This window comes from Myotis yumanensis, unplaced genomic scaffold (assembly GCF_028538775.1).
Source record: "Myotis yumanensis isolate MYYU_CA2020_CCGP unplaced genomic scaffold, mMyoYum1.0.hap1 SCAF_10, whole genome shotgun sequence".
NCBI lineage: Eukaryota > Metazoa > Chordata > Mammalia > Chiroptera > Vespertilionidae > Myotis > Myotis yumanensis.
In genome coordinates, this window is record NW_027223761.1 from 44,162,400 (window position 1) to 44,188,637 (window position 26,238).

At 43.5% G+C, this 26,238-nt stretch overlaps 1 protein-coding gene across 6 annotated transcripts in view; it reads right to left on the minus strand.

The window, feature by feature from the left end:
* The window catches only part of C2CD3 (C2 domain containing 3 centriole elongation regulator), a 124,232-nt gene that overhangs the window by 8,477 nt on the left and 89,517 nt on the right, over nt 1–26,238 (minus strand). For 4 of the 6 annotated variants that reach the window (XM_070425610.1, XM_070425609.1, XM_070425608.1 and 1 more), the window contains 4 exons: nt 24,403–24,564; nt 20,890–21,107; nt 16,671–17,583; nt 12,568–12,679 (listed from right to left, as the gene is read on the minus strand). In XM_070425610.1, coding sequence (XP_070281711.1) covers nt 12,568–12,679; nt 16,671–17,583; nt 20,890–21,107; nt 24,403–24,564 — 1,405 coding nt within the window. Of the gene's footprint in view, nt 1–12,567; nt 12,680–16,670; nt 17,584–17,850; nt 17,955–20,889; nt 21,108–24,402; nt 24,565–24,875; nt 24,922–26,238 lie in introns of those variants that run through there. The other 2 variants (XM_070425613.1, XM_070425614.1) reach the window with 2 other exon arrangements.

Genomic DNA, 26,238 nt, shown 5'->3' on the forward strand with positions numbered 1-26,238 from the left:
CGGTTGAGTGGAGGTGAGAACACAAGGGTGGGAGGGGGTGGGCAACCTGCCTGGCCTTGTCTCCGACTTCCTGCCTCCTACACTCACTCTTCTGGAACAGCGTTTGGCCCCACGCCTGTGGTTAATCTAGGGGCTCATTCATGATGTGGCAGAGCCTGGCCTTCGGGAAGGCAGGCACAGAACAAGACAGGGCAATCTCATGGTAAGGAGCTGTTATGTAGGCAGCCAGAGCGGCCAAGGCTCAGATGACAGGTTGCTTCTTGCTTTTTGTTCCTGATCCCTATCTTAACATGATTGTTTATGTCCAGGCCTCTCTCTCCTCATCTCTGGCCTTCTCTCTAGACCAGGGGTGGGCAAACTTTTTGACTCGAGGGCCACAATGGGTTCTTAAACTGGACCGGAGGGCCGGAACAAAAGCATGGATGGAGTGTTTGTGTGAACTAATATAAATTCAAAGTAAACATCATTACATAAAAGGGTACGGTCTTTTTTTTTTTTTTTTATAGTTTTATTCATTTCAAACGGCTGGATCCGGCCCGCAGGCCGTAGTTTGCCCACGGCTGCTCTAGACTATAGTGTTTGTACCTCCCAGCTGCCAAATTCTGCGATTCTCTGACAGATTTCTTTTCTCCAAATCCACAGCCTACAAAGCCTTTCCTTCACCTTTGTTGAATTCTACTCAAGCCACCCCATGTGTCACTGTCTTCCTTTCCCTATTCTCATTTTCTTTGTTTTATTTAAGTGTTAATATAGGCTAATGTCATTTGAGGAAGTTAGTGAATGGTTTGGAGGCCAGTGCCTCTCAAAGAACTGTGCACTCCCTGAAGGCAGGGTCTGTAGCACCAGATCCAGCTCTTTAAATATTACAGGTGTTTTGTAGGAATTGGTGGACTTAGACATAAAACTGGTTCCCTTGTGGAACTGTGAGCTCCCCCAAAGAAGGGCCATAGCTCCTATCTTCTCCTGCATCTGGTTCAGGAATGTCTTTGTACATTTGCGAAAAGATGTATATTTCAAGTTTGAGGCTCAAACTACCTTCCTACTCTCTGGCTCTGGCCTTCCTGTCCTCAGGCCCAGCTCTGGCTCACCTAATCACCAAGTGAAGTTATTGAAGAGTTCTCAGCAGAGAAGTCACATGATCTATTCAATGACTTATTTAACACTGAAGAGGCAAGGGCAGAAGCAGAGAGGCAAGTTAGGAGGCTCCTACAATAATCTAGGCAAGAGATAATGATGGGTTAGGCCAGGGTGGTAACGGAGGGGGTGGTAAAAAGTGGTTGGATATGGATGTATTTTAAAGGCAGAGCTGCCATAATTTCCTGGTGGATGGGCAGAGAAATCAGGAAGGATTCTAAAAGTTTGGCCTGAACAACTAAATTAGAAGGATTGATTATCTCTGAACCGAGATGGGAAAGACTGAGGAACAGGTTTGAGGAATAAAATCTGGTTGAGTTTTGGACATAGAGATACCAGTTAGATATCCAAGTGGAGATGTTGAGGAGGCAGTTGGACTATGAGCCTAGAATTACAGGAGAGATCTGAGCTAAGTAACCATAAGGAGTCTTCACCATATAGAGGGAATTTAAAGTCTTCAGATGAAATGGGGTCACCTACAAAGTACGTGTAAATAGAGAAGTCTAACAACTATGCTCTGGGTCACCCTTTTATTAACAAGTAGGGAAATGAGGGAGAACCAGTACAAGCCAAGCAGGAGCAGCCAATGAGAGAGGAGGAGAACCAAGAGAGACGGATACCTTAGAAACAAGTGAAGAAAGTGTTTAAAGGAGAGAGATCGACTATGTCTCTTGCTGCTGAGAGGTCAAATAAACTGGGCACCCAGATTGGATAACTGTTTTAGGAATATGGAGGTTTTTGGTTTCTTTTTGGCAACCTTGAAGAGGCCCTCCCACTCCAGTGGTAAAGTGGGGTTAAAGTTTGATTACAGTGGGAGATCACAGTGGCTGCAGTATGGAGAGTGGATAGTGCTAACTAAGAAAGTGTGGATATGAGTGACTGGTCAGAAACAGTCATGGGCGAGATGACTGGGACTAAAGAATTGATGAAAAGTGGATTCAAAAGATATTCAGGGGTTGGCATTAACAGGCTTTGGTAAGAGACTGGCTGAGAATCCAGGGGGTTAGAGTTGGAAGAGGTGAAGATGACACCTATGCTCTGATTGAGTTTACCGAGATAAGTGCAGGCGGTCGAGGGTATGCACAGGAACATGACAGGCTCATGTTTTGAATATAGTGAATTGTTTGTAACACATCAAAGAAAAGACATCTAGGATACAGTTGGATCCATGAGTATCTGCAGCATGGGAGAGAAGTCTAGACTGAAGATAGGGATTTGAGAGTCATCAAACTGTAAATAACAACTGAAATAACTGAAGTGGTTGAAATTTTCCTAAATAAATTCCTACAAGAGCAGAAGTCTTAAGTCTGGGGAAAACAACATGCAAATTAGTTTTATATTCTTGCCTCCCCTTTTAGGGAAGTTGATAAAACTAGTTTGCTCATAGTGGCTAAGCAAACAGAGCCATAAGTAACTTTAAATAAAACCAGGAAGCTGTCCCCAGAAGAGGTACTTCATCACTAGAGGGAAGAGGAAGCTGAGGCAGCAGAACTTGACAGATTCACAAGCAATGTGAAACCTGCTAAACCTGCCATCCTTCTCTTTATTTTTTAAAATATATTTTTATTCATTCCAGAGAGGAAGGGAGAGAGATAGAAACATAAATGATGAGAAAGAATCATTGATTGGCTGCCTCCTGCACGACTTCTACTGGGGATCGAGCCCATAACCAGGCATGTGCCCTGACCTGGAATCAAAGATATCCTGGTTCATAGGTTGATGCTCAACCACTGAGCCACACCAGCCAGGCTCCTTCCTTTCCTTCTTGAAGAGGCAACAATTATAAGACGAAACTGTCATGAGAAAGGTGAGCCAAGGGATGGCCTCTATACCCAACCTGTGTGGCATGTGGTATTCTACAGGAGAAGCACCCTGGGAGGCCTGATAACCCACCTGGCAGATAAGAACACAGACTCAGGAAGACCAGAAGACTTGACTAATGTCACAAAAAGACCTGTATCCACTATACATGGAATAGGGAGGGGAAAAAGCCTGCTCCACAAATTCTTGAAGTAGAGACAGTCTGGAGCAGTGGTCGCCAACCTTTCGGACCTCACAGACCACTGGTTGTCGAGTGCTGGTCTGGAGGGTTTCAATGTGGAGTGAAGGATTAGGCCCTCCCTTAGAGCTTATGGTGAAGCCAGAGCAACTGAGCCAGCACTTACACGCTCTCTTTTTGAGGACGGATCACTTGCCCTGGCCCGAAAGCAGGTCAGCTACAACACAGTGATCCCAAGGCACTGGCTGAGAAGAGATCAGCAGCCTCTCAAATCCTCTTCTTCTGCCTTCAGGCCAAGGCTGGCCTTAGGAGGAGGCAGAATAGATGGAATCCTCAAATGGAGGTACAGGATAGGGCTCCTGTCCTCCCCTCATCTCTCACTTTGAGCTGTTGATTGTGCCTATTTTCTCTCCCTCTCCTGCATCTTCCCCTTCTCCCTTTCTCTACTGGATCATTGCATTAGCATACAGAAAGTTCTAGCTGGTCCCATATTTAAAACACAAAACCAAAACACCTCCCCTTGAACTCACTGCTACTCCAGTCACTATGCTGTTTCTCTGCTCCAATTGCCAAATTTATGGGAAGAGTTGGTGTCTCCATTTTGCCACCTTCAATCATTCTTAAACTTTTAATTAATATGATTTTGTGATTTCATCATATAACGCATCAAAGAATCTATGTAACACATGTAAATTATGAACATAATAAAAATTAACATCTGTAAATCCACAAAACCAAACCTAAGAATTAAAACTGCCAGGAGCCGGTCCATCCTTGCTGCTTGACACAGTCGCTGCAGAGAAGAAACATCTGCACAGCGTATGTTTCGGGGGAACTGGCGTATGTGGCATACTGTTCTTGATATGTTTGCTCCCCTTAGCGCTATGTGTTGTAACCAAGGTCACCTCTCCGAGAAAGGTTGTTTCCCCAGGTAGGGATTTTTCCCTGAAGTTAGGGAGGAGATAAAACCCCTTAACTAAGTGCCAGGTGGGTAGTTAATCATGCTTAAGCTACATAATCTTTACTCCCTGGAATGGAGATAAGAAACACCCTAACCTTTGGAATAGAAGTTGATAGGATTAAAATCAACTGGTATAAATACAGATGTAACAAGACAACAAAACACAGAACCTAGAGACAGGACTTGGCTGGAGATCCTAGACAGAACCTAGACACAGAACCTAGAAATAGAACCTAGTAAGAGAACCTGGCTGAAGAACCTAGACACAGAACCTAGATAGAACATGGCAAGAGAACCTGACTAGAACCTGGTGACTGAACCTGGCTGGAGAACCTACAGAATCTGGCTGGAGAACCTAGCAAGAGAACATGGACACAGAACCTGACTGGAGATGCGGGCTAGAACCTGGCTACAGAACCTGGTGGGAGAACCTCGCTATGCCGATCAACTGAATGCAGCCTCTGTGTCCTTTATTCTTCTCCGACTCCGTCCACACCTTTGGGGACCCCTGGACCCGCTGGGATTGGACCCCAGCATAAAACATCCCATATAATAAAGATATAACATGCAAATGATTGTTACGTAATGACCAATGACCGACCCATAACGACCAGATCACGGATCAGCAGGAGGGTGGGGCAGAGAGCTACAGGAGAGGGCAGGACAGCAAGCTATGGGGGGGGGGGGGGAGGGGAGGCAGGGGGCGGAGGGAGCTACAGGAGGGTGGGGCAGTGGGCGGAGAGCTACTGGAGGGCAGCAGCAAGCTACTGGTGCATGGATTCATGCACAGGGCTACTAGTTATTAATGTTGAATAGACCTATGTGCTCCCCTTTCCTTACCCTATCCCCTCCCTCTCCACAACTATAAACATTGTAGTCAAACTGTTGAAAACCAAAGAGAAAAACCTTAGCAGCCAGAGATAAAGGTCACATTACATTTAGGGCAACAACAATAAGAATGATGGTTGCTTCTCATTGGAAACTGGAAATCAGCAGTGTAGACAGTTCTAAATGCTAAAAGAAACAAACAAAATTCAAGTTGTTCTACATCCAGTGGGAAAAAAAACCTTTAAAAATTGAAGGCAAATAAAGATATTTTTCGACAACTAAAGCTGAGAACATCAGTTACCAGTAGATTTGCACTACATAAAATTCTAAAGGAATTCCCTTTACAATGTATGAATTCCCTTCGTACTGAAGGCCCTAGACTGAAATCAGGATGTGAAAAATGAAAGAAACACAAGAAATAAGTATGGGGTAAATATAAAATACTGTTTTATGTCTTAAAATTTTCAGTAAGTTCACTTTTAAGTCCTTTAGAGACCCCAAGCTGAGATGATGAAGGTGCCCTTGCCCAAACATAATTCACAATTAAGTCTAAAATAAATCAGACACATAAAGAAGGTAGTAAGGTCTGATTTATCCCATGGTGACTATTGCAATGTTTTTTAAAAAATATATGTAATTCTTAAAATTCCTCCCCTCCCCCCAATCCCTTAATTTTTGGTGCCTCTACTTGTTGTGCCTTAAACACATACTTGATCCCTAGGTTAGCAGTGGCTGGCACCTAGCCAAGAGCATGACTCAGAAAATGCAGGTACAAATGCATCAAGTAGTGAGAGGCCACGATCAGTGAGGATGACCAACCTCCTGAGGTTTCCTGGATTGTGGGACTTTCAGTGCTGAAAATGGGACCATTTTGGGTGTGAACTGTGATGATTGGTTACCCTAACGAGGACCCAGAAATGAGGTTTTGAGGAGAGAGCTGACTCTGAGATCAGCAGACAAATAATATTTTGTGGGCAAGAAAGAAAAGAGACTGGAGCACTAGCTGGTTTGAGCGTTGGCCTGCGGACTGAAGGGTTGCAGGCTTGATCCCTGGTCCCAGTAGGGGTGCGTGCAGGAGGCAACCAGTCAAGTGTCTCTCTCACATCGATGTTTCTCTCCCTCTCCCCTTCCCTTCCATTCTCTCTGAAAGTCAATGGAACAAATATCCTTGGGTGATGATTAACAACAACAACAAAAAACTAGACTTGTGGAGAAACCAAGATGGTGGCATAGGTAAACACCGGAAATTGCTGCCTCCGACAACAATTTCAAAAATACAACTAAAAGACAGAACAGTCATCATCCAGAACCACAGGAAGGCTGGCTGAGTGGAAATTCTACAACTAGAAGAAAAGAGAAGAGCACACAGACTCAGAGGAGCTATGAAAGTAAAGTGCAGAGGTACGGAGGCTCCGGTGCGCGGGGAAAGGGGCTGGCACCTGGGACGCGGCTGTCTTTTTAAATCGGGAGGGAGTCACAAGCTCCCGACTGCTCTGAACTCCGGTTCCAGGAAATCTCTGGGGTCCCAGGGCTCATACGGGGAGAAACTGGACTGTCTGGCAGCAGGCAGAACTCGGAACTTGAGGGCGGCTTTCCCTCAGAGGTGCTGGCAGCAATTACCGGGACACTGAGACGTGGGGCCCCTTAGGGCAGGGCTGAGAATCAGCCATAGCTGCTTGCTCCGCCCTGTTGATTCTGAGACCCCACCCCATCCAGGCTGCTGCAAAGGCTTTTGCATATGAATGCCTGGGACCTTTGCAACCTGAAAATTACCTAACAAATTGCAGCTGGGCCAGACAGACCCAGAACTTCCAAGAGAAGGCCCAAGGCCCCACAGCAGCTTGCATTGCTTCACAGCTGGGCCTCATCTGGGCACCCCCAAACCCCCAAAAAAGGAAGGGGAACCTGCATATCTCTTCGTAGCTCCTGCTGGGTAACCTCAGGAAGAGGCTTAATTAGCACCTCCTTAGATCCAAGAGCCAGTGTACCCAGTGGTCAGAGTGGGACCATCCAGATTACAACTCCTCAGATTCATAAGGAACACACTCAGGGGGCAGACTCAGTGAGCACCAAAGTCCCACTGAAGCAAGTCTTGCCCCAGAAGGGTGTCTTCAGCACAGAAGTTCTCCCACTGCAGACACAACTGATTCTCACTGCCAATTGGCCTGGAGGTCAATTCCTCCCAGTGACACCTAAAACAATCAAGGCATAACTACAACAAGACTGTGCACAAAGCCCACAAGGGGGTGCACCAAGAGTGTCCACCTCAGGTAACTGGGGAGGCTGAGCCACTGGGCCCTGTCGGACACCTAGCACACAAAACCACTCTACCAACACAGGGAAGCAGCCAAAATGTGGAGACAAAGAAACAGGTCACAAATGACAGAAATGGAGGACAGCAAACGACTGGATATAGAGTTCAAAACCATGTTTCTAAGATTTTTCAAGAATTTTATGGAAACCGCCAATAAATGTAGTGAGATCCTCAAGAAATCTAGTGAGACCCTCGATGTTGTGATAAAGGACCAACTAGAAATTAAGTATACACTGACTGAAATAAAGAATATTATACAGACTCCCAACAGCAGACCAGAGGATTGCAAGATGCTGGGGTCCAACCCCAGCGGGCCCAGGGGTCCCCAAAGGTGTGGACGGAGTCGGCGAAGAATGAATGACATGGAAACTGGTTTCAGTTCATCAGCATAGCGAGGTTCTCCCTCCAGGATCTCCAGCGAAGTTCTGGTCAGGATCTCCAGCGAAGTTCTGGTTAGGAACTCCAAGCAAGTTCTGGTCAGGATCTCCAACCAAGTTCTGGTGCCATGTTCTCTCGCTAGGTTCTCCAGCTAGGTTCTCCAGGTTCTCCAGCCAGGTTCAGTCACCAGGTTCTTTAGCCAGGCTCTATCCAGGTTCTTTTGCCATGTTCTGTCTAGGTTCTCCAGTGAAGTTCTGTAGCCAGGTTCTGTCCAGGATCTTTTGCCATGTTCTCTGGCTAGGTTCTGGTTAGGATCTGATGAGGATCTGATGTTTATTGTCTTGTTACATCTGTATTTATACCAGCCGATTTTAATCCTGTCAATTTCTATTACAAAGGTTAGGGCGTTTCTTATCTCCATTCCAGAGAGTAAAAGATTATGTAGCTTAAGCATGATTGTTCGTAGTTAAAGTGATTAACTACCCACCTGGCACTTAGTTAAGGGGTTTCACTCCCTCCCTAACTTCATGGGAAAATCCCCACCTGGGGAAACAACCTTTCTCGGAGAGGTGACCTTGGCCAAAACACATAGTGCTAAGGGGAGCAAACACATTAAGAACAGTATGCTATATATGCCAGGTCCCTTGAAACACATGCTGTGCAGATGTTTCTTCCCTGCAGCGACTGTGTCAAGCAGCAAGGATGGACCGGCTCCCGGCAGCAAGAATCAAGTCAAAGATTTGAAATACGAAGAAGCAAAAACACCCAACCGGAAAAGCAAAATGAAAAAAGAATCCAAAAATACGAAGATAGTGTAAGGAGCCTCTGGGACAACTTCAAGCATACCAACATCAGAATTATAGGGGTACCAGAAGAAGAGAGAGGGCAAGATATTGAAAACCTATTTGAAGAAATAATGACAGAAAACTTCCCCTACCTGGAGAAAGAAATAGACTTCCAAGTCCAGGAAGCGCAGAGAACCCCAAACAAAAGGAATCCAAAGAGGACCACACCAAGACACATCATAATTAAAATGCCAAGAGCAAAAGACAGAGAGAGAATCTTAAAAGCAGCAAGAGAAAGAGACTCAATTACCTACAAGGGAATACCCATACGACTGTCAGCTGATTTCTCAACAGAAACCATGCAGGCCAGAAGAGAGTGGCAAGAAATATTCAAAGTGATGAATAGCAAGAACCTACAACCAAGATTACTTTATCCAGCAAAGCTATCATTCAGAATTGAAGGTCAGATAAAGAGCTTCACAGATAAGAAAAAGCTAAAGGAGTTCATCACCACCAAACCAGCATTATATGAAATGCTGAAAGGTATTCTTTAAGAAGAGGAAGAAGAAAAAGGAACTCTTACCATTTGCCACAGCATGGATGGAACTAGAGAGCATTATGCTAAGTGAAATAAGCCAGTCAGAGAAGGATAAATACCACATAATTTCACTCATTTGTGGAATATAATGAACATCATAAACTGATGAACAAGGACTGATCCAGAGACGGAGAGGCATTGATTGGACTGTCGGGCCTTGGAGGGAAGGTAGGGGAGGGTGGAGGTAAGGGGGAAAGATCAACCAAAGGACTTACATGCAAGCATATAGGTCTAACCAATGGACACGGACAACGGGGGGGTGAGGGCATGAGTGGGGGGGGGGGAGTAGGGGGTAACGTGGGTATAAGGACACATATGTAATATCTTAATCAATAAAAAAATATATTAAAAAAAAAACTAGACTTGTTCTTTAATTGAAGTGAAAATTCTTTCTCCCTCTCCCATATTTTTATCATATGTTTAATAGATCAAAGACAGTATGTTCCCGTGGGAGTTGGCACATTATGAAGACGAAAACACAGGGCAGGAACATAAGTTCTGCTTGGCAGGTGAGGGATAACAGCTCCAAGTGGCTCACAGACCTCCCTTCCCAAGGGGCATGACTCACTGACACTTCACCCACTTGGCTGATAGGGGGAGAGGGAAAGGAAACGGACAGTGTCTGTTTCTTTCCTCCAGGGTAATTCTCGCTATCAGGTAAGAGTTTTATTAGCCTGGTGTTATTTATAAGGATCCTGAGACTCGGAAACTTAGCTACTGCGTAGCAGATTAAGTATTTCACTCCCTGGATGTTTTGCTCACAAGCTTGTGCTTGCTGCTTGGACGTAGCTCCATGACCCTCAAGTAAATGCTGATGGGTATGTATGGGACATGCAAGGAAGATGCAGAGAGGAAAGAGGTGAGCTGATGACCACAACCAGACTAGGAACAAAGGCCACAAAAATGCAGAGTTCCTGGGTGGGGACTCTGAGAGAGGATGTACAAATCTGATAAAAACTGAGATGTGTGGGGACTTAGGTTGATCCATGTGCCAAATCAATGAGATGTCCTGGAAATGGTGCTGGGGAAGTTGAGGGAGAGAGAGAGAAGGAAAACCAGTAAAAGGACCAGACATCTAAAGGCTTCTCTTTAGGACTATACCCTCAGGCACTGACCCCATCTGTCATCAAAGTAGGCTCTGGGAAAGCATAAAAAATGTTTAAATGTTAATTGCAAAATGAAGTCTACTTAAAAGAAGGCAAATTGGCTAGAAAAATACACCATAAGACAAGCGTCACAATTTTAAAGTGGTGTAATAAAAGCATAGAGTTCGGAGTCATACATTTAGAGTGACTTACTAGTTGGGAGACCCTGAGCAAGTGCCTGAATCTTTATGCGTCTCTATAAAATAGAAATAATAATACCTAGTAGGTTGGCATGGGAAGCTCTGAGCCTCAGTTTTCTCATTTTTTTAAATGGGAATAATAACAGTACCCACCTCATTGCATCATTGGGAGAGTTATATATGTAAAATACTTAGAATAATGTTTAGTGCATAGTAAGCATTAAATAGGGGTTAGTAATTATAATTAATAAACAAGCTAATATATTTTGCCCATAGTGCATGTATTATTCTCTGAAATTATCTTGTTTTTTTTTAAAGTTCCATGAGGCAGGTGCTTTGTGCCTAGTTTACCCCATGATTGAGAATAGTGCCCGGCAGGCAGCTGTACTTCACGGCACCTTTGTCCACAACATCACTGCAATTACTCTTTCAAGGCCACCAATGACCATCATGCTGCCAAATCTGAAAGACAACCTATTCTCCACTCAGCACCTTGGATGAATCCTTTAAAATTGAATTAGCTTTCACTCTTCTGCTTAACACACTTAGATGGACAGCCTTGCCTTTAGAATAAAATCAAAAGTCCTTTCCATGATTTACATGTCCTTCATGATCCGGCCCTTCGACTCATTATGTCAGTCTCTACGTTCCAGTGCCACGAGCTCCGAGTCAGTTCCTAGCCCAGCCGTGGGCAAACTACGGCCGAGGGCCGGATCCGGCCCGTTTGAAATGAATAAAACTAAAAAAAAAAAAGACCGTACCCTTTTATGTAATGATGTTTACTTTGAATTTATATTAGTTCACACAAACACTCCATCCATGCTTTTGTTCCGGCCCTCCGGTCCAGTTTAAGAACCCATTGTGGCCCTCGAGTCAAAAAGTTTGCCCACCCCTGTCCTAGATCATGCCAAGCTCTTTCAGCCTGAGGGCCTTTGCATTTGTTGTGTTCTCTGCCTGGTATACTCTCTCCAAGTTGCTTACATGGCTCCTTCTCAGTATAGTACAGTAAGTAGTTAGGAACACCGATTTTGAAATCAAACTGACTGGTTTCCAGTTCAGGCTCTACCACTTACTACCTGTGTAAGGCAAGTTATTTAATCTCTGTGTACCTCAATTTCCTCACCTTAAAGTAGGGAAAAAATATGTCCCTCCTTACGTTGCTGAAATATGTCAGTTAATATAAAGTGCTTGGAACTGTGCCTGGTACCAGGCAAGCACCACATTGGTCATCTTTCAGCTGAAATACGGACTCTTCAGAGACCCTGTTTTTAATCAGAGTACCCAGTACTCACCACAATCTGTAAATATTTTATTTTTTTGTTTACTCTTTGTGCTCCATGAAGACTTGGAATTTGTATTATTTACTATTGTCTACTCAGCACCCAGCACAATGCCTGATGATAAGTATATATTGAATGATTAGAAAAGTAGTTATTTTTTCTTGCCACCCTCAAGGAAGGTCAAGTGCTGTGCCAAGGGGGAAAAGACAAGAACTGGGATTTGCACCAGTGTTCCAAACACCTAACTCAGCTGAGTGATGAACAGTTATGCGGTGTTCCACAAACAAATTGTTATGCCACTGGTATTCTCTTCATCCAGGCCTTACTCATTTGTCGGGTCTCTTAAGGTTGCACCTCCTGTAGCAGGCTTCCTCTGCACACACCCACCGTGGCTCAGAGGGAGCTCCCACAGCATTAGGTATGCATTTCTTAGCTGAGTCCTGCTTTTATGCTTCTGCACTGTTTCTTCTACATCATCTTAGCTCAGCGGTTCTCAACCTTCCTAATGCCGCGACCCTTTAATACAGTTCCTCATGTTGTGGTGACCCCCAACCATAAAATTATTTTCGTTGCTACTTCATAACTGTAATTTTGCTACTGTTATGAATCGTAATGTAAATATCTGATATGCAGGATGTATTTTCATTGTTACAAATTGAACATAATTAAAGCATAGTGATTAATCACAAAAACAATATGTAATTGTATATGTGTTTTCCGATGGTCTTAGGCAACCCCTGTGAAAGGGTCGTTGGACCCCCAAAGGGGTTGCGACCCACAGATTGAGAACCGCTGTCTTAGCTGATGATGCCCTGCCCTTAACACTTTTGCTCTTCACTTTTCCTGAGCTCCTTGCTCAATGTTGGACCCACAGAATATGCTCAGTACAAGCTTGGAAAGTGACCCCGCCACCTGCCTTTTCAGGAAGCCGGCCCAGGGTAGCTCTGCATTGTATACACTTTCATGGACGAGATGATGACTCTACAGGAGAGAAAGTTCTCTTACCTGATCTGTTGTGGCTGGTGGTGGCAAAGCTGTAGAGAATGAGAGCATCCGCAGGGAGGCCTCCAACTGCTGGGGAGGCAAAAAAAAGTTGGGCACCACAATGGGCTCTGGGCTATCATGGTTGTTAAGGGACACATATACCTAGAAATCCTCCCACCTGCCAGACCAGCAAAGTCACTGGTCTCAATGATCCTTTCATCCCTCCCACCACCCCCCCCATCCCCACCCCCGAACCTATTCCTGCCCATGAATCCTTTGCTCATGGTTCCCTCTCCCTGGAAGGCCCTCCCCACTCCTAACAAATCATAGTCTATGCTTTCTTCATGGGTCAGTTTAAATCCCACCTCCTCTGGGAAGCTTTCTCCTGATCTTAGCCCACAGTGATTCCTCCTTCTACAGCAGAGTCTGCAACACAGGATAATGCTTGATGATTTAGTGTGATATGAACCTCAATATGTTTTTCTCAAAATCCCCCAAACTTCTCAAAGGCAAAGGTGGCATAGTTTCCATCAGTGACCTCACTACTTCCCTAGAGCACCACATGAGGCCTTCAGACAAGGTGGCTCCAAGGGGCAGTGTCTTAGATTGGAGGGAGATGCCTAGTAAAAAAGGAGGGTCCCCCTGGTTCTTTTCTGCTTATAGCCAGAAATGAGGGTTCTGCCTAAGTGGGCACAGCTGGTCCGCCCAGTCTGGATGTAAGCCCTTGAAGGCAGATACTGGATCTTGTACTTCTCCTTTGTATACCCTGCAGATATCCAGCACTGTGATGAGAATATTTGTTCAAAGCACTTACTCAGTTTGGGAGGGGAGGGATGGGGCCATTTTGATGTTTAACTTTTTGTTTCTGCTCAATAAGCTAAGTATGGTTCTGATTCAAATTGGCTTATCATTGTTCTCCCATGCTAGACTTTGAACTCCAAGAGGGCATAGATGGTCTCTTTCATAGCCACATTCCTGTCACCTGGCATAGCACCTGGGACACAGTTAGTGTTCAATAAATACCCACCAAATGAATGAAATGCAGCATTTCCTGCTTTGGTTCAAGTCCCTGACTCTTCTTCAGAGGCCCTGTGAGGCAGGGCCTATGCTGTTGCTGCTCTGACTGGTGGGGACTCTGCTGGATAGTCAGCTGATGCTGTGGGGGAGGAACGGCTTTGCTTCGAGGTCTCAGGGGTGTGTCTGAAACACCGGAAGTCCCCCCTCTCCGCCCATCACCTCCTGCCTAAGGGTCCTGCTCCAACAGTAACTTCTGTCAATTATTAGATAATGACTTCAGGAAAGTTCACTTTTATGCCTGTTTCTTCACCAGTAAAATGGATATACTAATAGTACCTTTTGTTTTGAGAATTAAGAGTTTATACATGCAAAGTGCTGAGAATGGTGCCTGACACATAGCAAGCATTCGATGCCAGCTATTCTTGTCTCCCTGGTTAATGGGAAAAAGTTGCTTTTTCTCACTGTCCTTACCACTGGTTCCCTCACCCACTGAAAACTGCTTTGCATTCTCCATTTTGCACTGTCCTCTTTAATGCTAAAGCCAGTGAACACAGGTCAGTCCATAATCTACTGGGCCTGTCTTAAGTGTCAGTGTTGACAACTAATTCCTGAAACTCTGCTCCCACACCGCCTCTCCTGCTGCTCCAGCTCTGACCAGCTCTTCTCTGTGGGTATCTGTTCTGCCAACCGTTTACATATTGATCCTCAGGACTCTGTCTTGTGTGGTTCTCCCTTTCCATGCTCTCCCTGCTGCCCTAATCTATTTCCACAGCCTACCTTTCTATCTGATCTCGTCCTGAACTCCAGGCCTAAATGTCTTACAGGCACAGGTCCAAAATGGAAATCTGCTCTTTACCAGAATCTGTTTATCTCTATGTGCGGTTCCCTATCCAATAAATGACACCATTACCTAGTAACTTGTGATAGAAATATCTAAGTCATAGATACTTATCATACTTTGTTTTTCTCTTTGACATCTTCTGTCCTTCTTATCTAACTAATCCTCTCAAATCTATCCCTCTCCTCTTCAACATCACTGATGTTTCTCTCTCTCTCCCCCATTCCCTTCTCTCTCTGAAATAAAAAGAAAAATATATGAAAAAAAAATAAAGCAGTCGCCGAAACCGGTTTGGCTCAGTGGATAGAGCGTCGGCCTGCGGACTGAAAGGTCCCAGGTTCGATTCCGGTCAAGGGCATGTACCTTGGTTGCGGGCACATCCCCAGTAGGAGATGTGCAGGAGGCAGCTGATCGATGTTTCTCTCATCGATGTTTCTGGCTCTCTATCTCTCTCCCTTTCTCTCTGTAAAAAATCAATAAAATATAAAAAAAAAATAAAAAAAAAATAAAGCAGTCTATGCTTTTGGTCAAACTTTCTTCTGGTCTCCTCTGATCTAATCCTCTCTTTACAGGGAACTGGGTGACTTTCCTAATATGTAAATCTGACTATATCATACTCTTGCCAGTTAACATTTACTGAACCCTATTTATGTACCAGGCACTGTACTAGTTAGTTTACATCATTATTTTAATTTTTACAATCACTCCAAGAAAAGGTCTATTATCTCCATTTTAAAGATAAGGAAACTGAAGTTTAAATTGCTTGCAGGATAGTCTAAGCACCTTAGCCAGGCATACATGGCCCTTGAAGATCCAGCCCTACCTCACCTCTCACTGTTTACACGTGGGCTCTAACCACAGTGAACTGCTGCTGCCCAGAAGCCAGGCTCTCTCACCTGGCTATGCCCTGCACACACAATCCACTTTCTCATCTCTGTCTACAGAATGCCTATTCATCTCTGAGGTCCAGCTCTGATGTCTCTTACTGGGATACCTTTAAGCAGTTATGGAGGCTTCCTCCTCTTGTTCCCCAGCATATAGTCCATGTCTCATCACAACACTTAGAACGCTAACTGTCATGGTCTGTTTACTGTTATTATCATTACCTCATAATGGGAACTTCTTGAGGTAAAGTCTGATTAAAATCTCTGTTCTCAGTAGATAGCACAGGGCCGGGCAATACTCGTTATTTTTAAAGAATAGCTGAGGGAAGGTCTGAATTAGGACCTGTGACTACTCCTCCACTGACCATAAATTCTGAGCACTGTAAAGGCAGCAGTATCAGAAGGTGCAATAAGGGAGTCCAGGAAAGAGCTCCACCAGTGAGTTGGCTGTCAGTACTCAGCCTCCAGTCATGAAAGCCAACTGGGTAGGCTGCACATGTGAGGGCTGTTGATGGTCCTAAGTGGTTTCCTTTCTCCATAATGTGTCCAACTGCGTTTCAAAGGAGAAAGAAAGTGCCCCCTCTCCCCATCAACACTGCCATTTCAACTATGCCCACTTCCCTTCCTCTTGGCTCCATCACTTGCCTTTAAAAAAAAAATTAGGCAAATCACTACAACTCTGAGCCTGTTTTCTTACATGCAAAATAGAAATAATACCTACCTTAAAGACGTGAGAAGACTGAGTAAAAAATGTATGTCAAGTGCCTGGCACAAAGTAAATGCTCAATCAGTGGTAGTACTCTTCTTTCCCATCTGCACCCTCCACTTCTATTTCTTTCTTTTTTTTTTCTTCTTAAAATATATTTTATTGATTTTCCATAGAGAGGAAGGGAGAGAGATAGAGAGCCAGAAACATCGACGAGAGAGAAACATCGATCAGCTGCCTCCTGCACACCTCCCACTGGGGATGTGCCCGCAACCCAGGTACATGCCCTTGACTAGAATTGAACCTGGGACCCTTCAGTCCGCAGGCTGACGCTCCATCCACTGAGCCAAACCGGTTTCGGCCCTCCACTTCTATTTCAACTGAGATTAAAAGTCTCATTCCTAGGGCCAGCTGTAAAATACCCAATATACCAGGACAGGCTAATGAATGTGCTCCCAACACCTAAACCCAGTTAAAAACACTGTGCTTCAGAGGGCTGGTGTTAATGGGAGAATTGGAGCACCTTGTCAGTGCAGGTGAGTCTTTTGAAGGATCTTCCCATGCCCCTCAGTGAATCCCATGAAGGTGGTAGCCACTTCTCATGCCCACTAGGCTGGCCTAAGCATCAGCATCCAAAATGCCTACATTGGGCTACTTGTGGGAAACCGTCAAAGGATACAGAAGGAGATTCTGCTTTGTGGAAACCTCTGATCCAGATGTCGCCTGCTTCTGCCTGATGTCAGGGCAGTTGATGGGTAGCCCCTTATGATGTTCCCTTTTGTTCTGGGAGGCTAGGTGTAGAGGGAATTTCTCCAAGCTATTAGCAGAGTCACTTAGCTCACTGTAGGCAGCTTCGTCCTCAGCCTGGGCCTGTGGCTTGGGCTCCTGGTCCTGATCTGCCCTTGGTGAGCAAGTGTTGTTCTTTGGGGCTCTTGAGAGTGTCACATCTGGAATGAGCTGAGGGTCTGCTGAAGCAGGCTCTCCAACCCAGGTCTTAGGGCTCTTACCCTCACAAGGAACAAGACTTTGGCTAGCAGAACCCTGCCTAGGCAGGTGGGAGTTGACAGCTCTTTCTGGACTGGACAGAAAGCTACTTCTGACCCTGAGCTCCTCTCTAAGGCAGGGCTCGGGAGAAGGACAAGAGGGGCCTACCCTCTGCACCTCATCAGGATGAAGGCTAATGATCTCACTTGAGTCTGACAAAAAACTGGACCAAGGGCTAGTTTTGTCTGTTATGGTGGTGATCTCATTGAGTGTCCTGGGCTCAATGATGTCTTCTTCATAGTCTTCATCACTGTAGGCTGGGCCTGCCTCAGTGTCTTCATTGTTCTGCAACCTTGTAATGGGTATTGTGTGTCCAACGGACTCATGGAGCATTACTCTTCCACTTGAAGGCTCTTCTGGAGTACGGGGAGGAGGGGAGTCTGCACCCTCATCTGGAGCTCTTGACAAGGGCAGGTCCGGAATTGTGCTTTGTTCTTGCATGGCTCCTGTGTTCTGAGCATCTGGGAGAGTGGTAACTTCTCTGCTTCTACTCCTTGCTTGGCGAGAACTCAAAGATCCTTGAGAATTCCTGGTGATAGTCTGCAGATCTAAACAGCAACAGATATCATTCTTACTACAAGATAGGGCCACAGACCACTCAACTTCCCCACATTAGCCTCTAGCTTCAGATTTATTCTTGGGGGGAAAAAAAGAACAAAAGGAAAAAGAAGTATTCTTGCAATCAGACTTTGAACAAATCTTAAAGATAGTTAATCCACCCAAGAGTCAGTGAAACTATATTCAACACAGTACAATTTCTAGCACTTTATTCTAATATCAGAAGACCAAAATCTAATCTATTTATGGTTGTGGTTACATCTGTAGAAACGCTTTCAGACTATCTGCTCCTGCTCAGGAATTCTTGGGAGCTGGGAGTCCTGGTGGGCATGTTCATGCTTCCTTTTACTTCAGTAATTACCTATATTAAAAATCAAAATGAGAATCCACTTATTTACCTATTTGACGACAACTATTTGAACTATCTATTTTACTTGGAAAATGAAAGCAAGGAAATATCTATCACCCAAATGATAAGGTAGGGAGGTTTACAGAGAAAATGGAGGCAGCATGGTGTGTTGGAAAGAGCAGAGGCTTTGGAGCTGTCAGTCTTCAGTTCAAATCTCTGCCAACTTTGTGGTCAACAGCAAACTTTTCTCTGAGCCTGTTTATCTTTAAAATATGATCAACACCACCCTTTTCACAAGGTTTTGATATAAAGAATAGATGAGATAATGGGCACATACTGTGTGGCACATATATAGACACTTAATAAATGGAAGCTACTAGTCACCTCGAATTGTTTTAAAGATGAAATGGTAGGGAATAAATGAATAAACAGGTGTAGCAAATGGTCATATTTTTACATGAATATTTGAGAGGAGAAAGAAGCTGGGAGGCAAATTTGACTCCCGAGAGTAGGTATCACATCTCCCTCATAGCACCTAAAGGGGTACACAGCCTACAGAGGTCCTGGCTAGGCTTAATACATTGACAATTTTCAGGTGTCAAAGGTGAGTGAGTAGATGTATGAAAATGGAACATCCCTGCTGCAAATAGGAACAGGAACCAGGAAGCACATTTAATTGCTCCTGGCCCTTTGGCCTGAACTACCCTTCTGTCTTAGAGCAGTCTTTCTGCTTTTTAAAAACCAGCCTATCTTTTAAGGCCTCACTCTACTGCATCTCCTCCAGGAAGCCCTCCCAGATGCACCAGCTGGAAGGGATAGCTACATAGCTTTTTTTCTACATGAAAGCATAAGAACATGCTATTGTGTAATTGTCTGTCTACATATTTCTCCTATCAGATTGTGAGCTTCTCAAAGGCAGAGACCATATATATCTGATTCATGTTGCAACTTCAGAGCCCAGCAAAGGACCTGGCACACAGATGTGGCAGAAATGAAACAACCATTCAGTAACTCCCTCTCAAGCTTCACTCATACCTACTTGTCTAATTATTTCATTAAAAGTGTATTGAGGCCGAAACCGGTTTGGCTCAGTGGATAGAGCGTCGGCCTGCGGACTGAAAGGTCCCAGGTTCGATTCTGGTCAAGGGCATGTACCTGGGTTGTGGGCACATCCCCAGTAGGAGATGTGCAGGAGGCATTGATCGATGTTTCTCTCATCGATGTTTCTAACTCTCTCTCTCCCTTCCTCTCTGTAAAAAATCAATAAAATATATTAAAAAAAAAAAAAAAAGTGTATTGAGATACGATGGAGGCAGAACCTGGCTTCCCGGATCCCATCATCTCTTTCAAAACTCATCCTTTCCTTGTGAAAATTAATTCTCATCCTGCCATCCTCTTGCTTAAAACTCCCCATTTTCTTCCAGGAGAAAGAGTAAACTCTCAAGCTTGCCTTCAAGGCCCTCCAGCTTCAATCCTTCAGTTCTTTTCTCTCTCCTCTTTTAATATAGCCCTTTAAAGGGATTCCCTATTTGCTCTCACCTCTATCCCAAACGAGCCTGAAAGCAGAGACAATGCCTGTCTTGTCCATCACTGTACCTTCCTGGAGCTAGTAAAACAATAGTGCCTGGCATGGTTAGTGCTCAATAAATAGCTGACGGAATATTATTTCCAAGCAAGAGGAAATCAAATACACAGTACACTTCTGGGGTCCTGGCTACCAACAGGTTAGATATCTAGAAAAACAAAGTAGGAATAAGATTTCTGGTGGTTTTTTTTCCCCTTTATAGAAGGAAAATGAAACTTATCCATCCGTGTGTACAATTTACATATTTTCCTTGAGCAAAAATAACACCAAGTGAGTTGCATTCAGGTGCTGATCTAAATGATTTCTTAATAATCCTCACAGCACACCTGTTTCTAGGGCTTAACCCTGGATTCTGATTCAGTAGGACCCAGCAATCTGTATTTCAAAATAAATACCACAGGTGATTCTTATCTCAGGCAAGTTTGGAAATACTTTTTCTGGAGTGATCTCTCTGGGCTGCACAGTGGAATTACCTGGGGAATTATGAAAAATACTGATGCTGGGTCTCACTCTCAGAAATACTGATGCAACTGCCGCATGGTGCAGTCTGGGCATCTGGATTTTTTTTAAAGAAATATATTTTCATTGATTTCAGAAAGGAAGGGAGAGGAAGAGAGAGAGAGAAACATCAATGATGAGAGAGAATTACTGATCAGCTGCCTCCTGCACTCCCCTTACTGGGGATTGAGCTTACAACCCGGTCACGTGCCCTGAATGGGAATCAAACCATTACCTCCAGGTTTATAGGTCGACTCTCAACCACTGAGCCATGCTGGTGGGCTGGGCATCTGGATTTTTAAAAGCTCCCTTGGTAACTCTAATATGCAGCCAAAGTGAGAACCTCCACTTGAAGGGATTTTCAAAGGGTGGATTACTAACATCCAAAATCATCTGGGGGTGCTTCCTAAAAATGCAGACTTCTGGGCTTTTTTTATAATTAGAATCAGAATTTTAAATATGTATGTAGTTGACTTTTTCTGAAAATAGAGTGGCACAAGTTCAAGAACTGCTACTGAAGAACTCATCTAATCCAACTGCCCCCTTTTTTTTGGGGGGGGAGGGGTTGGGGAAACCTTAAGAAGGGAAAGGATAAGCTCAGAGTCAAATAGTAAGTCCATGCTAGAAACCCACCAAGCCCCACCCGGGTCTCCTGCCTCTCAGTCCAATGCTCTTTCCATTGCACATGTTCTTGTGCCATGCTACTATGCCTCTCCTTTCAAAACGAAGATGATAAATAAGTAAGATGATGAGACTGTTGGTCTCTGTTGGTCATAGGAGCTTGTCTGAGGATAGACATTCAACTGCTTTTTGAATAGCCACCCAGTGATCATAACTTCTCAACAAGAGGGGCCTGAGCCATACCCGTAATTAAGGAGCTGACTTGCAACACCAGGTTATTGGATTTCTCCAGGATGCACTGGCTCTCAGGATCTAGGCTGCTGGCTTCTGGCCCACAAGAGTCCCCATGGCTCTGTTGGCACTGCAGGATCGTCTGAGTCTGAGGACTGAGGGGAAGTAAAGGCTTGGTGAGCTTCTGGCTGAAGTACCTCTGAATCTGATCTAGCTCACTCAGATTCCTCCTGTAAAAAAAGAAGGGGAGAAGAGGACAAAAGGGTCTTTCACTGAAATTATAGGCATCTTTTATGTTCCCCTGACATTCTACTGCGTGAGCTAGGACCTTAATACCTCTCATTTGGTCTATTAATACTAGGGCTCTCTTTCTCTCCAATCTACCAACAACTCATCCTTCACTTCTCTGACTACAATCCCACCACTGGGGACGACTTTCTCCCTCTTCTGTATGGCTTATGCAATTCTTCTGATGCACAGCAAAAACCCTACTTCCTGGTGGGAAACACTCCTGATCATCATTCCTGTCCTCACACCCTCTACCTGACAGAAAAAGGCCTTCCTCTAGATAACGCTGACCTTTGCTACCTCATAACCATTCCTGATCCTTCAAGGTCTAGCAAGCCTTCCCTGACCACCCTCTAAATTGGTTTAAGGGTCCTCTGTGCTCCATAGTTCTTTCTATACACTTCAATCCCATCACTTGTTTGTTTCACATTGATTTCCTCTGAAGAAGTATAAGCTCTGTGCTGATTCCTTTATATCTATTACACCTAGCATAGTGCTTGACAAAAATTAAATCAATGTTAAATGGATATTAAAAAAATTACTGTTAACACTATTTTAATAAGTGATGCTTACCACAAATATATTTTTAAAATATATTTTCAAGAGAGAAAGAGACTTACAGAAAGTCTGGTGGGTTTTAGCAATGTTCACCATGTTTGTGAGAGCACTATCAGCATGGAAAGACGGGCCCTTTTTATTCTTACCATTCTCCAGTGAGAAATCACACCAACCACTACCACCTTCATTTGCACAGGATTTAATATTTTATGCTTTCAAATACATTACCTTAATTCTCAGCCAACCAGATGGGATCAGTAATTACTGTTTTACAAATAATAAATGTGAGGATCAGATAATTTAAATGATTTGTCCAGGGTGAGTGGTATGCAACTACTCAGAATTTGGGACTCCAAGTCTTGTGCTTTTTCCATGATAATAGACAGGGATCATTCCTGTCTCACAGCTCTGAATGCTGGAACCTGAGTTCAAACTACTCTCCCTGTTCTGTCCTTATTCCTTTCAACTTTTAAGGTGCTCACATTTCTCCCTTTCAAAGTCCATAACCCCAAATCATTGGTTCACCTCTCCCTTAAACTCCTTCACTCTTGGCATCTCCACTGACTTGCTGTCTTAGATTTTCCTTTAGTTTTCTCATTATGTGTTAGTTTAGTTTCCCTAACTAGGCCATGAGCATCTGGTAATAGAAGATAATATCTCAAACTTCTCCATTTCTCTAGTATACTCAATGTGCCTGATACAATTGGCAAAGCATAGATATTAAATACCTGTGAAGTAAACCAAAAGTCTTTCTATCCTTTTGTTAGGAACAGTCTGCATGTCTTAGAGTCAAATCCAAGCTAAATGAGGGGACAAAGCTGATCCTTATTGTGCCACTAGAAGCCACGACTCTACCAAATCACAGTGGATTTACTTAGGTGTCTATATCTGGGTGTATGCCACATGGATAAATACCTGTAGCAGGAGCATGCAAATAAATGTAAACACGGTGAAGCTTTAGAAAATATGCAAACCCAACTGGCCTTGTCAGAGGTTCTGGGTTCAGAACCTACTAATATCAAGCTAAGAATTTCTCATCTGTGAAAAAAGTTTATTAATACTTTCTCTGCAGGCCTCATAGGATTGCTCAAAGAAAATACCGTTTTAGGGCTTTGTGAGCTCAAGGAGGTAATGCAAGATTATCTCTATTCCTCTCTATTTGGTAGAGAGTCATCCTGGTAGCACCAGCATCACCTGAGAACTTGTAAGAAATGCAAATTCTCAGGCCCGATTGAATCAGGAATTGTATGGATGGGTCCCAGCAATCTGTTTCAACAAGTCCTTTCATGCAATTCTGACACACACTACATTTTGAGAACTAAAGCTCTAGAGCCGTGGTTTTTAGCCTGGCGATTTTGATCCCAAGACGACATCTGGCAAAGTGTGGAGACATTTTCGGTTGTCCCAACTGGGAGAGGGGTGCTACTGGTGTCTAGTGGAGAGAGTCCAGGGATGCTGCTAAATATCATGGGATATGCCCCACAGCAAAATATCTGGCCTGAATGTCAACAGTGCTGAGGTTGAGAGAAACCGCTCTAGGTTGAAGGAGAGCTCCTTTTTCTCTTTTTTCAGTGGGTTCTCAAATATGTTATGTGAATGACCTAATAAATATAGTCACACTATGGATGGTTTTACTTAAATAGCCTCAGTCTCCAGCTGAGAATCAAAAATGAGAATCTGGGCCCTAGCTGGTTTGGCTTAGTGGATAGAGCGTCGACTGGGCGACAGAAGGGTCCTGGTTTCAATTCTGGTCAAGGGCATGTACCTTGGTTACAGGCTCCTCCCCGGCCTGGGCCTTGGTTGAGGCTCGTGCAGGAGGCAACCAATTGATGTGTTTCTCTCAGATTGGTATTTCTGTCTGTCTTTCCCTCTCTCTTCTACTCTGTAAAAATCCATGGGGCCCTACCTGGTTTGGCTCAGTAGATAGAGTGTCGGCCTGTGGACTGAAGGGTTCCGGGTTTGATTCCGGTCAAGGGCACATGCCCGAGTTGCAGGCTTGATCCCTAGTAGTGGGCATGCAGAAGGCAATGACTCTCTCTCATCATTGATATTTCTATCTCTCTCTTCCTCTCCCTTCCTTTCTGAAATCAATACAAATATATTATAAAAAAATCAATGAAAAAATATCCTTGGTTGAGGATTAAAAAAAAAAAAATAATAAAGTCCTTTTCACTGCACTACACTTCTTACTAGATAATTCAGGGCCGATCCAGATGATGTATAATGGCCCTTCAATTCTCACAGTGCTTCTTTGGCTCAGATGCTGACTAAACTAAGAAAGAGGGAAGCATTACGGGACAGATGCTGGTCAGAAGAATTCAGTGGTTGTGAGGATAAAGATGGTGGACAGAATGAGGCTTTGTAAATTGTAAAGTAGATGAGAGGTTGTGTAGCTATGAGGGTAGTTATAAGTTTGGTGAGTAATCTAAAATTCCTGTATTTACAGTGCATTAATAATAGAGCCTCGTGAAGGAATAAAAGGTCCAAGCTGAGACAGTTCGCGTATGAGGAAACCCGCGAGACTCCAGGGTCCAATTTGACACTAATGTGCATGAAAGCCCCTATTAAACCTCCCAGAGTGGTTGTAGTTGATGGAAAAGCTGTATTGCAGGTTGCCATTGCCCATTCACCTGTGCTCCACTATAGTTTCCTGTGTCTTTTCTCAGCAGAGGGCCTCACCTCAGAGAAGTCAGAATGGAAGTATGGGAAGACCAGGGAGGTGTGGTCAGTTTGTCGTCACTTGGCGAGACTGCCTCTCCCTGCTGCAGGGATTCATGAAATCGGCGGATGTTCTGCACATGCTCTTCATGCCGTGATGCCTGGCTTCTTGCAGCACCACTTCTGTCAGGAATAAATGGGGGCAAATAAATTTCCATCCGATGAGAAAACTCCTAGTGTGACAATAAACAAATCACCTTCCTAAAATGGTATTGCAAATCCATCCCACTACCACAGTTCTGGCTTCATCAACTTCTTGGATTACAACAATCTCCTAAATAATCTTACCTTCAGTATTACCCATTCCTCTTGAATAAGTTTTCCATATTATAGCCTGAGTGATTTTTTGAAAACACAGATCTGAAATAATGAGAACATTTATGGAGTCCTTATTACATGCCAAACAATGCTTTAAGCATTTAACATGTACTAACCTATTTAATCATCATCATTCCTCTCTAGTTTTGGCTTCTTTTATATCTATAAAACAAATTTCAAATTCCTTAGTAGGGCATTTAAGAATTTGACCCCAGCAAAAATCTCTTTATTTTTACTATTATTTAAAAAACTAGAGGCCCAATGCATGAAATTCGTGCATGGGTTGGGTCCCTAGGCCTGGCTGGCGATCACTGGTCTATATTTCTATTCTTATGCCAGTACCACACTGTGTTGTTTACTGTAGATTTGTATTAAGTTCTGAAATCAGGAACTTTGTTTTTTACAAGATTATTTTGTTTATTGTGTTCCTTGAATTTCCATGTGAATTTTAGGACTAGCTTGCCCATTTCCATAAGGAATCCAGCAGGAATTGTGACAATGTGTATTGAATTTGTAGGTCAGTTTGGGCAGTACTGCCATCTTGACAATATTAGTCTTCCAATCATGAACATGGGATGTTTTTTGATGTATTCAGACCTTTAATTTCTCTTAACAATGTTTTGTAGTTTTCAGAGAATAAGTTTTGTAATTTTTTGGTTAAATTTATTAAGTATTTTATCTTTTTTGATGCTATTGTAAATGAAATTGTTTTTTTCAATTTCATTTTGGATTACTCATTGCTGATATATAGACAATTGATTTTGCATATTATATTTTAAAATTTTCTCAGTTTAAATTTCTAATATGGTAAAAAATGATAGATATAACCTATATAAACAAACTGCTTTGAGGTCATCAATAATTTTTAAGAGTATAAAGGTGTTTTGAAGTGGAAATATTTAAGAACCACTGCTTTACTAAGGTATAGCCAGTATATAATAAACCACATATTTAAAATATAGAATATAATGAATTTTGAGATACATGTATATTTAAGGAATTTATTACCACATCAAGGTAATAAATATATCCATCTCCCCTAAAAGTTTCCTTCTATGCTTAGTTACTCCTCCTTCCTTTCAGCTCCATTCATCCTACTTTGTCTTTAGGCAACAGTGATTTGCTTTCTATCACTATAGATTAGAATGTATTTTCTAGAATTTTATGTAAATGAAATAATATAAAGCATATTATTTTTTTGTCTAACTTCTATTTTGATTCATTTTGTTGTAAACCAACATTGCCTTTCTTTTGTTTTAAAATATATTTTATTGATTTTTTACAGAGAGGAATGGAGAGGGATAGAGAGCCAGAAACATCAATGAGAGAGAAACAATGATCAGCTGCCTCCTGCACGCCCCCCACTGGGGATGTGCCCGCAACCAAGGTACATGCCCTCGACCGGAATCGAACCTGGGACGCTTGAGTCCGCAGGCTGACGCTCTATCCACTGAGCCAAACCGGTTCTGGCATTTCTTT